General features: G+C 45.8%; 1 protein-coding gene across 1 annotated transcript in view; it reads right to left on the bottom strand.

Moving 5' to 3' along the window:
- The window catches only part of sv2ba (synaptic vesicle glycoprotein 2Ba), a gene marked incomplete at both ends in the record, with an annotated part of 20,510 nt that extends 7,175 nt beyond the window's left edge, over positions 1-13,335 (bottom strand). Inside the window, 4 exons of the mRNA XM_083662415.1 lie at positions 764-897; positions 1,336-1,487; positions 4,460-4,640; positions 12,807-13,335. Of these exons, the coding sequence (XP_083518541.1) occupies positions 764-897; positions 1,336-1,487; positions 4,460-4,640; positions 12,807-13,335 (996 nt within the window). The remainder of the gene's footprint in view (positions 1-763; positions 898-1,335; positions 1,488-4,459; positions 4,641-12,806) is intronic.
- Positions 13,336-13,574: the final 239 nt, after the last annotated feature.

The following is a 13,574-nucleotide window of genomic DNA, read 5'->3' on the forward strand; positions in this document are numbered from 1 at the left end:
ACACACACACACACACACACACACACACACACACACACACACACACACACACACACACACACACACACACACACACACACACACACACACACACAATAACACACACACACACACACACACACACACACACACACACACACACACACACAATACCACACACACACACACACACACACACACACACACACACACACACACACACACACACACACACACACACAGTAACATACACACACAATACCACAGGTGGTTAAACTGCTGACAATATCCTGCATGAGAAACATGGGTGGGTGCTGCCCCCACTGACGCCTTAGCAGCCCCTCGCTACCTAGCACAGCGGTGGGATGTCACTGTGGTGGCTCCATGACTCATAATCTTTAACCAATCACAACTCGATTCTTAATCATGTGTACACTGACTGACCAGTGTATGGCAGTAACGCATTACTTAGTAACGCGTTACTGTAATCTGATTAATTTTCAGTAATTAAGTAATGTAAGGCGTCATAATTTCCAAAACATATACATACAGTTACTAATCCAAGTGACTAGTGACTAGTAATGTAACTAATTACTTTTGAAAAAGTAATCAGTAAAGTAACTTTTAATGCTTTTTAAGGAGTAATCAGTAACTAATTACATTTCCCGAGTAACTTGCCCAACACTAAACACTGACATAACCATTATATTAGCGTAGCTGACCGTGGATGCTGAGCAGGGAGGAGGTGAAATTTGAAGTGGCAACCGCAGTTCCAGTGTCTTACCTCCAGGAGGAAGCGTGGGCTCTCCGGCATAAAGACGACTCCGACCAGCGCGGCCAGAGCAGGCAGGAGACACACCAGGATAAACAGCCTCCAGCTGTGCATCTGGATCTCTGTGCCGATGGCAAAGCCCCAGCCTGCGACACAACAGCGCCGTCAGTAAAGCCACATTTGAAAACCCATCTTTGTGACTTTGTGACTTCAAATTCAGTTGTCAATTCAGTCAAATCCCCCCCCACACAGGTGTTCTTATAGGCACTCACTTTTGGATGTGTCATTTGTATTCAACGCATTGCACGAGACTGACAGATTTATTTATTTTTTCAATTCCCAATGGAATGCTGTAGTTTTCAATTTGGTTTATTTTTTTATGGTAATTATTCCTTTTTAAGAAGTGATTGTAGGGAGAGCTTCTTAAGACAAGACATGCAAGCATACTGAAGAGCTGAGAAGCAAGTGTGTGTGTGTGTGTGTGTGTGTGTGTGTGTGTGTGTGTGTGTGTGTGTGTGTGTGTGTGTGTGTGTGTGTGTGTGTGTGTGTGTGTGTGTGTGTGTGTGTGTTAGTGTTAGTGTTACCATAGTGAGGGATGATGCCCCAGGCAGTGAAGGAGGCGTACAGGCCTCCCAGCATCCAGAACATGCAGAGCCAGCTCAGGTGTTCTCCACGCTTGTCCATCTGCAGGAACTCAGTGAAGTAGGTGTACACGATCGGGATGGAGCCGCCGATTCTGGAGGAGGAGCCACAACACAGGATGTGTTTTCTCATTGGCTTTTGAACACTTCCCTATCTTCCGTGATCATTCTAGACTCAGGCATATTCGGCCTTTTTCACAGTAGCCATTTTGTGTGTAAAAGGCAGGAAGTAACACACAGATGCAACCAAAACATTAACGAGGGCCCCGGCACTGGAAAACATAAATGGATGGGAGGTTGGAAACCCTCATTAATGTTTTGCTTGCACCTGCGTCACTTCCTGCCTTACAGTCACAAAATGGCTGCTGTGGAAAAAGTGCCATTGGGTGGGTGCCCCTAACTATTCGAAATGTAGGTGATCTAGGAATTTAGGTTTCTTCTACTGGAGATCATTTTGAAGTCTCTTGGGTTAACAGCATCAGATGACAACCATGTACATGTATACAAAGAGTGTTTTTTTGTTTGTTTTATTGTTTGTTATTTTATTTTATTTTTTATTTTTATTGTGTTATTGAAGCCAGCTTTAAAATAGCCTCAGTTTTTTTTTTTTTTTTTTTTTTTTTTATGTTATCATGGAGGTCATGAAACTTGTCCTGAAATAACTAATCAAATCTGAAAAAAGTTAATTTAATTTCAACTTAACTCAAATCAACTCTCAATAACTGTCCATCTAAATCAATGAGTGCAAAACTGTTGACAGTTTTCTGATATACTACTGATATTGTAATGAAAGCTGGTTGTGTTACTTGAAGCATTTTTACACTTTTACCCCAGAACATCTCACAGACATTTCATCTGATTTGAACAGACATGTGTTAAACATCAAGACAAGCACCTCCGTTCTGGGAGATTTCCCTTTTTATTATGATTTTATTAGAACAAGAACTGTTCAAACAGTTAGACAGGGAGTGTGAGTGAGACTGTGAGTGAACTGAGCTGGCCTGTTCTTTGTGGTTTGTTGAAGCCACGGGCCCAGTTCCTCCACAGATGTGATTTTATGGCTGATGTGGGGCTCATCATCGTTGCAAATCGCCAACAGCTGAACGTTTTATTTTGGGGACTTTGTGTGTCTTGGCTCGCCCAAAGCTGTGACATGAATATTTCAGTGCGGTTACAAGAGAAGTGAGTTTGAGTTTGATTGAACAAGGTGGCAATAATGTGGTGTGTCGCTGGCCTGCTGCACATGACAGCGGGCACAGTAGTAGCCATCAGAGCCGTGTAGAAGAGTCTCCATTCACTCCAATGGACCCCTCTTTTTTTACTCTCAAGAGTTCCAGGAAGTAAGGTTCTGGATTAAGCAGCACTGTCGAGTTGCAGCAAAATGGACAGTTTGTGATGCACTTTGATTTTTTTTTTTTTTTTTTTTTTATCAAATTGTACATTATCAGCTTTATTTTAGCATTCAAAAGTAGCGCGAGACCCCTTCCTGGCTGTTCATTGGCTAATGAGTCACGCATTTTGGTCCTCCACTGACGCCACTCTCTCTCTAGAGGACACTAGTAGCCATCTATCCTGCATTCATATTGCAGACAGCTGTTACATATTTGAACCAAATCAGTGTCATGTGACCCAACGTCCTCGTCTCTCTCAAACCAAACCATTGTCTAACTTCTGACAGCTGGAAAGAGAGCAACACTTGACTTTTCCAAACACTTCCTCTCGGGGATGGAGCCAAAGTGCAGCAGTAGTTCAAAAGCATGCGGGGACTTCTGCATCACTGTTTTTCAAGAAGAAAAGGTCATTAAATAATTAATTAAATCTCCCATAATAGCCCAAGGAACCTTCAATGATTCTCGGCTGCTTATCATAAAGCACTAACCAACATGAGTGTCGGGGGGAATGAGTCTGTGGCTAAACGTGCTCCTCATCCCCATAAGCTTTTTTTCCCCCCTGATTTTTTATCCCATTTTTATCCCTGCCCCACCCTCTGCCGATCTGGGGAGAGCCGAGACTGGCTCCATGCTTCCTCCGAGACATGGGCAGTTAGCCAGCCGCTTCTTTTCACCTGACAGGGGAAGCTTCACCGGTAGGACATAGCACGTGGGAGGATCACGCTATTCCAACGAGTTCCCCTCCCTCCGAACAGGCGCCCCTAATGACCAGAGGAGGCACCACATCAGCGACCAGGATATTGCATGTTTTGGTGAGGGGTTCCTATATGAAGGAAACCCCAAGGGGGCACGGGGAGAACATGCAAGCTCCACACAGGGTGGGCGGTGGGCACTCGAGGACATGCGGACGGGCACGCACTCCATCAGCGCTCACGGCGTCCCAGGTGGGAATCGAACCCAGGGCCTTCTAGCTGTGAGGCGACAGCTCTACCACCGTGCCCCCCCCCCCCCCATAAGCATATCATAAAGCGTTTGGATCTGAAATACACACGTCAGGTGTGAACAGCCCCTTAGATAATACAGCGTGTCACGGCTTTTTTCCTAATGTCGGGCTACATCTGCAGTAATTCAGGAAGAAAGGGAGGACTGTCGCCCCCCTGTAGGTTTACGACTGCATCTGCGGAAAAGACCTTTCTGTACTCAGCAGCTACAGAATGGATTATGTTGTTACCGCTTTTAAAATAAATTGTCACTGCCAAGCAGTTTAAAACACCAGTGAAGGGAGGATGGCTGCTGAGCTGCTGACAGCCAAGCATTGTACAACTGTCTTGCTTGTTTGTAGTTTCTGTTCGTGGTGTGTGTATTGTTTCTGTTTTATTCTGTCTTCTGTCGGCTCATGCTGGGCCGACCAATGAGTGTTTTTTTTACAAACGAGGACCACAATGGAAACCAGTGTTGGACTTTAGTGTGTTCGATTCCTCGACAATTTTAATACCGGTGTATGGATTTTATCTGTTCATTTGTATTTTTAACAACTGTCTTCAATAAATAAATAAATTCATTCATTCATTAATTTATTCAATGGTTATGGTATTAGGGTTCATCACTGAAAACCTCTCACGTCTAGAGGATCCAGCCTGTGAAGCTCTTCGGTGTCGATGTGTGTGGTGTCTCACCCAAAGCCAGAGCAGAACCTGAAGAAGAGGAAGAAGCCGTAGCCCTGAGCGAAGCAGGACAGGAAGGAGAAGAGCAGGTCGATGGACAGGACATAGATCAGACACTTCCTCCTGCCCATCTTATCACACAGGCCGCCCCACACCAGCGCCCCCACCATCATGGCCACATACACCAGCAGACCTGAAAACACACAGGCATGTCAAACAACATACACACATCTGTTCTGCTGCTGAAGCTGTAGCCGCGGGCCTAATTTTCTTATTTTATTTTGTTTGTTTATTTGTCCTGACGTCTCTGTTTTAAATAGTGAACTTCCTCAAAAATCAGTTCTGTAATAGGTTCCACCCTACTGGTTTAGTGACGCTTGGTTTTTGTTCACCTGGGGTGGTATTTGGGTGTTACACGCCCGGACATAATTGCAGTTGCACCTATGCTGGTTCCGGGTAGGTTGCGCTTCTCACTTGCTCTCTCATTTTTATTTTTGTATCTTAAAATGACACTATCGTACTATACAGAGTGCTGTTAGATGCTAGCGAACCTGTTGATCCGGCCTCCTTAGTGTGGAGAGTTTTCATTTCGTTTTCAGACTGTTACGTTTAAGTTTGCTAAGCTAGTCAGCTTTTTTGCTAGCCAGTGGCTCCGTGCTTCTGCTAACGTTAGCCCCGCCCCCAGTTAGTACGCAGCGTGGTCGAAGTCACGTTATATTTATATGGGTCATGTGGTGTAATGTTGTGTATAGTACGTTTATGTGTATTTCTGTATTCCTTTTTGTGTAGAAATGTGTGGAGAGAGACTTGTTGGTGTGTGTGACACCCTGTCTTTGTTTTTCCTGTGAAGGTATGTTTATTCCATGTGGTTATTTTAAACTGTTTATATTTTGCACTAAAGAAATGTGGATGGAAATTGTATGTAATTATTGTCTATCGCAGTGAATGTATTTTGTATATTTTATAGCACTTTATTTTGTCTATTTTTATACACCATTTTATATTGTACATTGTACATTAGTATACTGTAATGGCAGTTGCACTTATGCTGGTTCCGGAGATGTGTGGAGAGAGACGTGTATTGGTGTGTGATGATCCCAGCTACGGTGTGTGCCCCGTCATTCAGCCAACAACCAACCACATACACAACGCAGAGTAGTGGCTGTTACAAAGCCATGGACGTGTTGTCTCTGGTCTCCACAAGGGGGCTCACTTCACCTTTCCATGAGTGAAGGTAAATGGAGCGACCGTCCACACACTTTCCACTATGATTCAACTCCCCTGAAGGGTAACGAATGCTTAGAATTGTGTCGTTATAATGTACCTAGAAATGTCATTATTGGAGGTATTATTATTCTAAGGATATTAAAATGTCTTTATAATACCTCGAATAATGACAACAGAAAAGTGAGAGTCATGATAAGCAACACATTCACCTACCCTATCATTTCATATGGGAATATGTTCATACTGTATATTTTTGACCCAATGACCTGTGGGCCCCATCCCGACAATCGTCGATTGGTGGCCCAAGCACCGTCTGTATGTCTGTCTGTCTGTCTCTCTGTCTGTACGTTATGTCTGTCTCTCTGTATCGTATGTCTGTATGTATGTCTGTATGTCTGTATGTCTGGATCGTATGTCTGTATGTCTGTCTGTATCGTATGTCTGGATCGTATGTCTGTATGTCTGTCTGTATCGTATGTCTGTCTGTATGTCTGTGTCATATGTCTGTCTGTCTGTCTGTATGTCTTTATGTATGTCTGTATGTCTGTCTGTATGTCTGTATGTCTGTATGTCTGTCTGTATCGTATGTCTGTCTGTATCGTATGTCTGTATGTCTGTCTGTATCGTATGTCTGTATGTATGTCTGTCTGTATGTATGTCTGGATCGTATGTCTGTATGTATGTCTGTATGTACATGTATGTCTGTCTGTATCATATGTCTGTCTGTATCGTATGTCTGTATGTCTGTCTGTATCGTATGTCTGTCTGTATGTCTGTCTGTATCGTATGTCTGTATGTCTGCCTGTATCGTATGTCTGTCTGTATGTCTGTATGTATGTCTGTATGTCTGTATGTATGTCTGTCTGTATCGTATGTCTGTCTGTCTCTCTGTCTGTCTGTCCTGTGGTATGACTGATGTCATGCCCCAGCCCCAAGCGTTGATTGTTGTCCAGAGCGATGATGTCACTGTCATGATTGTCGAGTGGTGGCCAGTGGTGACTGATGATGTCATCATTATAGTAAACAAACACAATCCATCGAGTGACTGATCGACCCACTGATGATGTCATGCCCCACAATCATCGAGTGGAAGGACCGACGGACACGCAAAGTTAGTTATAGAAGCGGCTTCACCATTGTTGCACGGGATGTTATAACATGTGACGTGTGTCACACGGCTGGACACACACACAGACACACACACACACACACACACACACACACACACACACACACACACACACACACACACACACACACACACACACACACACACACACACACACAACAACCAGAGACACACACACATGGGGGGTGGATTGGTGTGTATGGCGTAGCTGTATTGTCTGTTTTGCAGTTTTGTTGTCTTGGGCAGAGCCGGCCCTCCCTATAAGCAAACTAAAGCAGCTGCTTAGGGCTCCGTAGCCACCAGGGGGCCCCTGTGGGAAGAAGATGGCAGAGGTCTGGTCTTGACCGGCTCTCACACACTCAATTTTTAAGCTAGAGCTGAGCTTCTGGACTGGTATTAGCGGCGGAAGCTAGACATCCAGAAGAATAGGTAGCAGTACCATCAACCATGTTATGCTAGCTTGCTCCATGGTAGGAGTTTAGATAACCAAATAGTAATGGTAAAAGAGGTGCAGACTAAAAAGTGATTTTACTCTTAAATTCTATCTTCCCAGGAATGTTTCGAAGATCCAGAGGAAGTGTTCCATAAGGAAAAGGCTCTATCTATATAATAGTATTTTTCATTGCATTAGTTCTAGGGCACGGTAACGAAAGTAGTCAAGTAGTGGCTGTTCTAGTCCTGTATGGATGAATATCAGAACCAAATTAAATGTGATCAAAGAGAACAGTATGGTAATGAGTAAAAAAAAGTATTCTACCCATAATATCATTCAACACATTCTATAGCTTTTTACCATCATATTGGACTAATTTTATTCTTTGCTGATAGAATTCTGTTTTTCACCCTATTCAATTTGGTGACTTGATTCTGCAGTCTTACAGTATGCTTTTCTCTCACTAACTGAACCTGACGTCATGGACATATTTTTAGTTTGGTCTCTTTGTGTCATTAAGCACGTTAAATCATGATCCATCCAGGGTGCACCTTTAGACTTGCTGTTTTCAAGCTGCAACCCTTCAGTACAAATGAATTGGTAGAACACCTGTTGTGTAGTGCTCAGTGCTCCACATGGCTTGTGCCTTGAATATGACCATACTTAGCATTGTAAGTAGCATTTTTCATCACAGTAGGCAAGGCAAGGCAGCTTTTGTATAGCACATGTCCTGCACTGATTGGGGCAGTTCAAAGTGCTTTACAGAGTAATAATAATAATAGGTAAAGGTAAACGTTTTCCAATTGAAAAGTTCAAAAGTACAGAAAAGCGATACAAAATATAAAAGATGAAATTGGACTCATTAGAACCACAGGAGTCTTTACAGCCATGTGTGATATAATCAGCTACAGTACTTACTATAGAGTTTAAGAGCTCCAGGGTCTGAAAGACACAGCATGCAGTGAAAATATGTTATTCTCGCCTTTTCTTTCATATTTCTGCACACTGGCGCTTACACAGTCATGGAATTGTAGCAATTGGGTAAATTCAATAAATTCATTCATTCATTCATTCATTCATGGCAAGAAAGCTGATACTCTTGTGAATCCAAAGAGCCCATTCATCGCTTCAAATAATTGTAATACCGGTAATTGTATATACACCCAAACTTATCCTGCTTAGGGCCCCCAGATGTGCAGGGCCGGCCCTGGTCTTGGGTCACCTGGCTACCATAAGCATCTCTTGCTTCTTTGGGGTCTCCCTTTCATGTTTCATTGTAACTGTATTCAACTGTGAATCTGCATGTGCCTTTTGGATGCATGAACAAAATCAATCAATCAAATCAAATCACACACTCTCACGCTCTCACACACACACACACACACACACACAGCATGCCCTTATCAGTGATGTCACTCGGGCTGAGCATGCGCTTAAACAATACTGTGCGCAAGTGATGCCACAATTTAAAGAGAGTGACCAATGCATTGACTTTATGACATCATCAGTAGAGATGTCTTTCTTTTGTGGGGACATAGAACTATGACATCATCATCCGTTTCTTTCGGTGGCCTGGCCACTTACTTACTTTGTCTCTTTCTTTGTTTCTTTCTTTCTTTGATTGTTTCTTTCTTTCTTTCTTTGCCTGCATGTGTTTGAGATGACTTCACTAGTGTCTGGGTTCCTCCTCGCCCTCCTCCATGTCCTTCCCCTCGTCCTTCTCCTCCTACGCCTCTTCCTTTTGAGGTGTCCTGGCTCTCACTGCTGCTCTGCTTGGACGGTGCTCCAGGTCTGGCTGTGCTCCTGGGCGGGCTGGGGGGCGCGGTGTGAGGCCTGGGGGGCTGGGCGGTGTGAGGCCTGGGGGGCTGGGTGGTGTGAGGCCTGGGGGGCTGGGCGGTGTGAGGCCTGGGCGGGCTGGTGGGGGGAGTGGATTGTGGCCTTGAGTGGCTCACAGGCAGGCAGCTCTCTGCTTGCATGGTCTGGATCTGCAGCCACTCCAGATGCACCAGCCTCTCCATGTACTTCTTCAGGGACCACACAGGTTTGGGCACGGTGGTTCCACGGCCGTCGGTGTGGAGGAACACCTCCAGCTGCCGCAGGCTCCAGCCTCTGTAGGGAGGGGGCAGCAGGTCCGGGTAGCTGGCTTTTTGACTTTTTTCCCCCACGGCCACGAGCTCCCGACTCGGTGGTGGCTTGGGCTTGGTCAATCCTTCCTGTTTTTTCCGCAGGTTCAGGCTTTATCGGCTCGGCTATGAGCAAGAGTCGTGCAAATTATAACCTCAGCAGGGAAGGATTTATGACATCAAATGATGTCACAAATCAGTGATGTCATCAGTGCTGATGAAGAGAATTGGTGATGTCGAGATCTCTATTTTCCCGACTGAGCAATTGCGCACTGATAACACAGTCTATGACATCACTGATGAATCAATGTCTAATAATCAATGTCCAATGAGCATGCTCAGAACACCGCGTTATTATAGTAATAAACGCCATCATCGAGTGGTGGCCAGTGGTCACGGATGATCATAAATCACTGATGATGTCATACCCACTGATGTCATGCCCCAAAATCGTTGAGTGGTGACCAAAGCAATGATGTCATCGTCATCATCGTGGTGGCGGATGATGTCATACAAACTGATGATGTCATGCCCCACAATCATCGAATGGTGGCCAGTGGTGACTGATGATGTCATATCCACTGATGACGTCAGACATTGTGACATCTTCAGTGATGACTGCCATCGGTGATGTCAATCGAGCGCAATTGTGATGTCATCAGTGATTTATGATGGATTTATAATGACACTGATGATGTCATAGACATTGTGACATCTGTGATGATCTCGACATCACCAATTCCATGCATGTGCGAGAGCGACGTCATCAGTGATGATGTCATCAGTGATTATGTCACACACAATTGCTCAACAGAGCATGCTGTCATCAGTGATGCCATCGTTGAGTGTCACAATAGGGGTGAACAGTCACGTGACAAAGAATTTTCGATCTCTGTCTCTACTTCTGTGTCTCTGTCTCTACGTCTCTGTCTCTACGTCTGTGTCTCTGTCTCTACGTCTGTGTCTCTGTCTCTACGTCTGTGTCTCTGTCTCTACGTCTGTGTCTCTGTCTCTACGTCTGTGTCTCTGTCTCTACTTCGAAAAAGTGAGAATACTATAAAAGGTGTGTGGACCAACCATCCTCCTCTTTGTAACACTTGGTTGGGCAGTCTTTGTGCTGTCCAGAGTTAACATGACGTCTCTGCTCCCATGTCTCTGGTGAACTGAGCGCACGAGCACGAATCAAACAGGATCATTCTGTACAACTCAAGTTGCTCTGCTCAGCCGCTGATCAGCCATCCTCCTCCTCCTCCTCCTCCTCCTCCTCCCTCTCCTCCTCCTCCTCCTCCTCCCTCTCCTCCTCCTCCTCCGCCTCCTCCCTCTCCTCCTCCTCCTCCTCCTCCTCCTCCTCCTCCTCCTCCCTCTCCTCCTCCTCCTCCTCCCTCTCCTCCTCCTCCTCCTCCCTCTCCTCCTCGTCTGCACAAACAGACGCTGTGATTTCATTTCCACCCGGCTGTCAGGGGGCCTGAAGTCTACCCGACAGCTGTACAGCAGTCAGGCGGCGAGGCCTCCCAGCTCGCTGACTGACTGCTACAACATGCTCCGTGTTAGCTGGGGAACACACTGAATACCAACAGCGGCAGCTTCCTCATCAATCTCTCACAATGCCTCCTCATCCCAGGAGCCTGTTGTTACCACGTCACGAGCGATGTGCAAGCTGCCACGTCGCCTAGCTACACGCTAGGCCAGGGAAACGAGCCCAGAGATACTGCAGGTGGATCAAAACCGGCGTTAATTTGCAGTTTAGTCGTCTCCGCTGAAACTCCGGGAGAGTTTCCAGAGACCTTTTAAAGACATCTTCTCAAATAAGTTGATTCTACTCTGCATACAAATTGCTTTGACCTTCTTTGGTATTATAGGTATGATACATATGATGCTATAGTGAAGAAAACACCATACACATTTACAAAGTACAGTATATTGAAAGCGGGTGGTTTTTAAATGTGACCTGTATCCAGATAAGTTATCTGGATGTTATCTGGATAAGGAAAATCACAAGCAGGCCATTTACCCCTGCCATTAACATGCGTTTTCTGTCATCAGATTGCAATCGGATAGTGCTTGACCACTTTAAAGTACAGGTGTAAACACCCCCAAGACACATTGAAGAAGGATTGCAATCTGATCGGCCAAACCACCTCCGGAGGTGGTCAGGGATGCATTGTGTACACATTGAACACAAGTGTAAAGATTGCAATCTGATCACCTAAAACACATGTTAACGCCATGGTGTAAATGGCCTCATGTTAATGCAAGGTAAACACATCGTGATCAGGATGTGATCAGATCTTCCTGACCACATCTGGAGTTAGTCTGGCTCACATTGTGTTCAGATCTCATTTACACCTGTTTTTTAAATGCGACCGTTATCCAGATAACTTATCCGGATACAGGTCGCATTTAAAAACCAGGTGTAAACGGGGTGGAAGATAACTAATCAAATACATCCCCATCAGACATTGCAGAATCAATGCCAAGACACATTGAAGCGGTTCAGGTGGCTTGTGGTGAGCAAATGCCCTATGTTGGTGTTTCCTGTATTTTGGCATTTGCGTGATATTATATATATATATATATATATATATATATATATATATATATATATATACTGTCTACAGGAAATGAAGGCTTCCATGCCAAAAGGCTGTAATCTATTTCAGAAAGATCTTGCTTTGCCAAAGGCATTTTTCAAACACTATTCCATCCTCAAACCAGAGCTTGTTTCAAAGTAAAAGTCCTCAAATCACTGCTAACTTGAATAGTAAACTGCTTATTTTCATGCTAGAAATGATTTTGTAAGCTGTCATTTTTTTTCAAATGCTTGATATCTCCTTGGTCGATATCTCCCTCCCTGACATCACTTGACAGCACTTCACACATTGAATCGTCTTGATCTTTCCTCACCCTATAGGCTAAGCATCAATGGAGCAACGTCTGCCCAGCATCTTCTCTGTCCAGAACTCCATCTTGGTTTGTGGAAGACAAGAGAAGAACTGACACTGTGGCAGCTGTCTGTATGACGAGCACACACACTTTCAGACCCCCTTCTCACCAAACAAACGCGATCAACTCGCATGTACTCGCACTCGCCCTGTCAAGCCCTGTCCCCACTGCTGCAGCTTGGTTGGCTGCCTTGCTGTATTTCCGTCTTCAATTGGTCTATTTCGATTTTGGCCCCTCCTCTCGTCTTGTCGTTTGCGATTGTCCTGACGCCAGGTATCCCAGCATGCTTTGCAAGGTGGTGAGCGACAGACGGGCAGCGAGGGAAGGAGGGGCCATTTCGAAATCGACCAATTGAAGACGGAAATATACAGCAAGGCAGCCAACCACGCTGTAGCAGCGGGGGGCAGGGCTGACTGGGCGATAGCGAGTACATCGCTCATCGCTCATGTTGGTGTGTAGGGCCCGTCAGTGACCCCCCACCCCCCCATATCGCCCGTCACTTACCCAGCATGCCCTTGTCGGCGTTGGATATGCACATGTCCTTCTCGGCACTGGGCAGGACGAAGCCCACCACGTAGCCGTCCACGCCGTCGGCCATCAGCGCCAGGCCCAGCACCACAAAGAGCATCCACTGGAAGCGTCCGTGTCCGCACTCCTCCATGATGCCCTCGTACTGCTCGGGCAGCTCCACCTCCTCCTCCTGCTGCTCGGCGGCCATGCGGGCTTTCCTCCGGGCCTCTATCCGCGCCGCCCTGCGCGCCGCCTTGATCTCGTCGGGGTGCGGGACGCCCTGGTACTCGCCCTCGTACATCTGCTCGTCCTCATCGTGGCCCTCGGTGTCTTCGCTGGCCGCGTCCTCCTCCTGCTGCTGCTGCGGAGGGTAATCCGTCCGGTAGGCGTAGCCGTCCTGGCCGCCACCCTCCTGAGTGTAGCCCCCCGCCTGGGTGTAGCCGCCCTCCTGGGTGCAGGTGTACTCTCCGCCCTCAGTCCCCTGCTGCTGGGTCACAGTGTTCTGGTAGTAGGGGTCGTCCATGGTTCCTGCCGGGTGTAAGAGAAACGGGGACTGACTTAGCACTGTAGCCAGTGGTTTATTTGTAACAAAGTAATACTACTACTCTTTGGTAGTATCCTTTACTTGAGTAGACTTTCTTTTTCTGTCAACTTTTACTTTTACTTTTTAAAATGTACACTTTTTACTCCATAGAGAGTCAAAGTGAACGTCACTTCCTGCTTCAGCACTGTACCAGAGATTTTCATCCGCCATTTATTTTC

This window comes from Poromitra crassiceps, assembly GCF_964638095.1.
Source record: "Poromitra crassiceps genome assembly, chromosome: 28".
NCBI lineage: Eukaryota > Metazoa > Chordata > Actinopteri > Beryciformes > Melamphaidae > Poromitra > Poromitra crassiceps.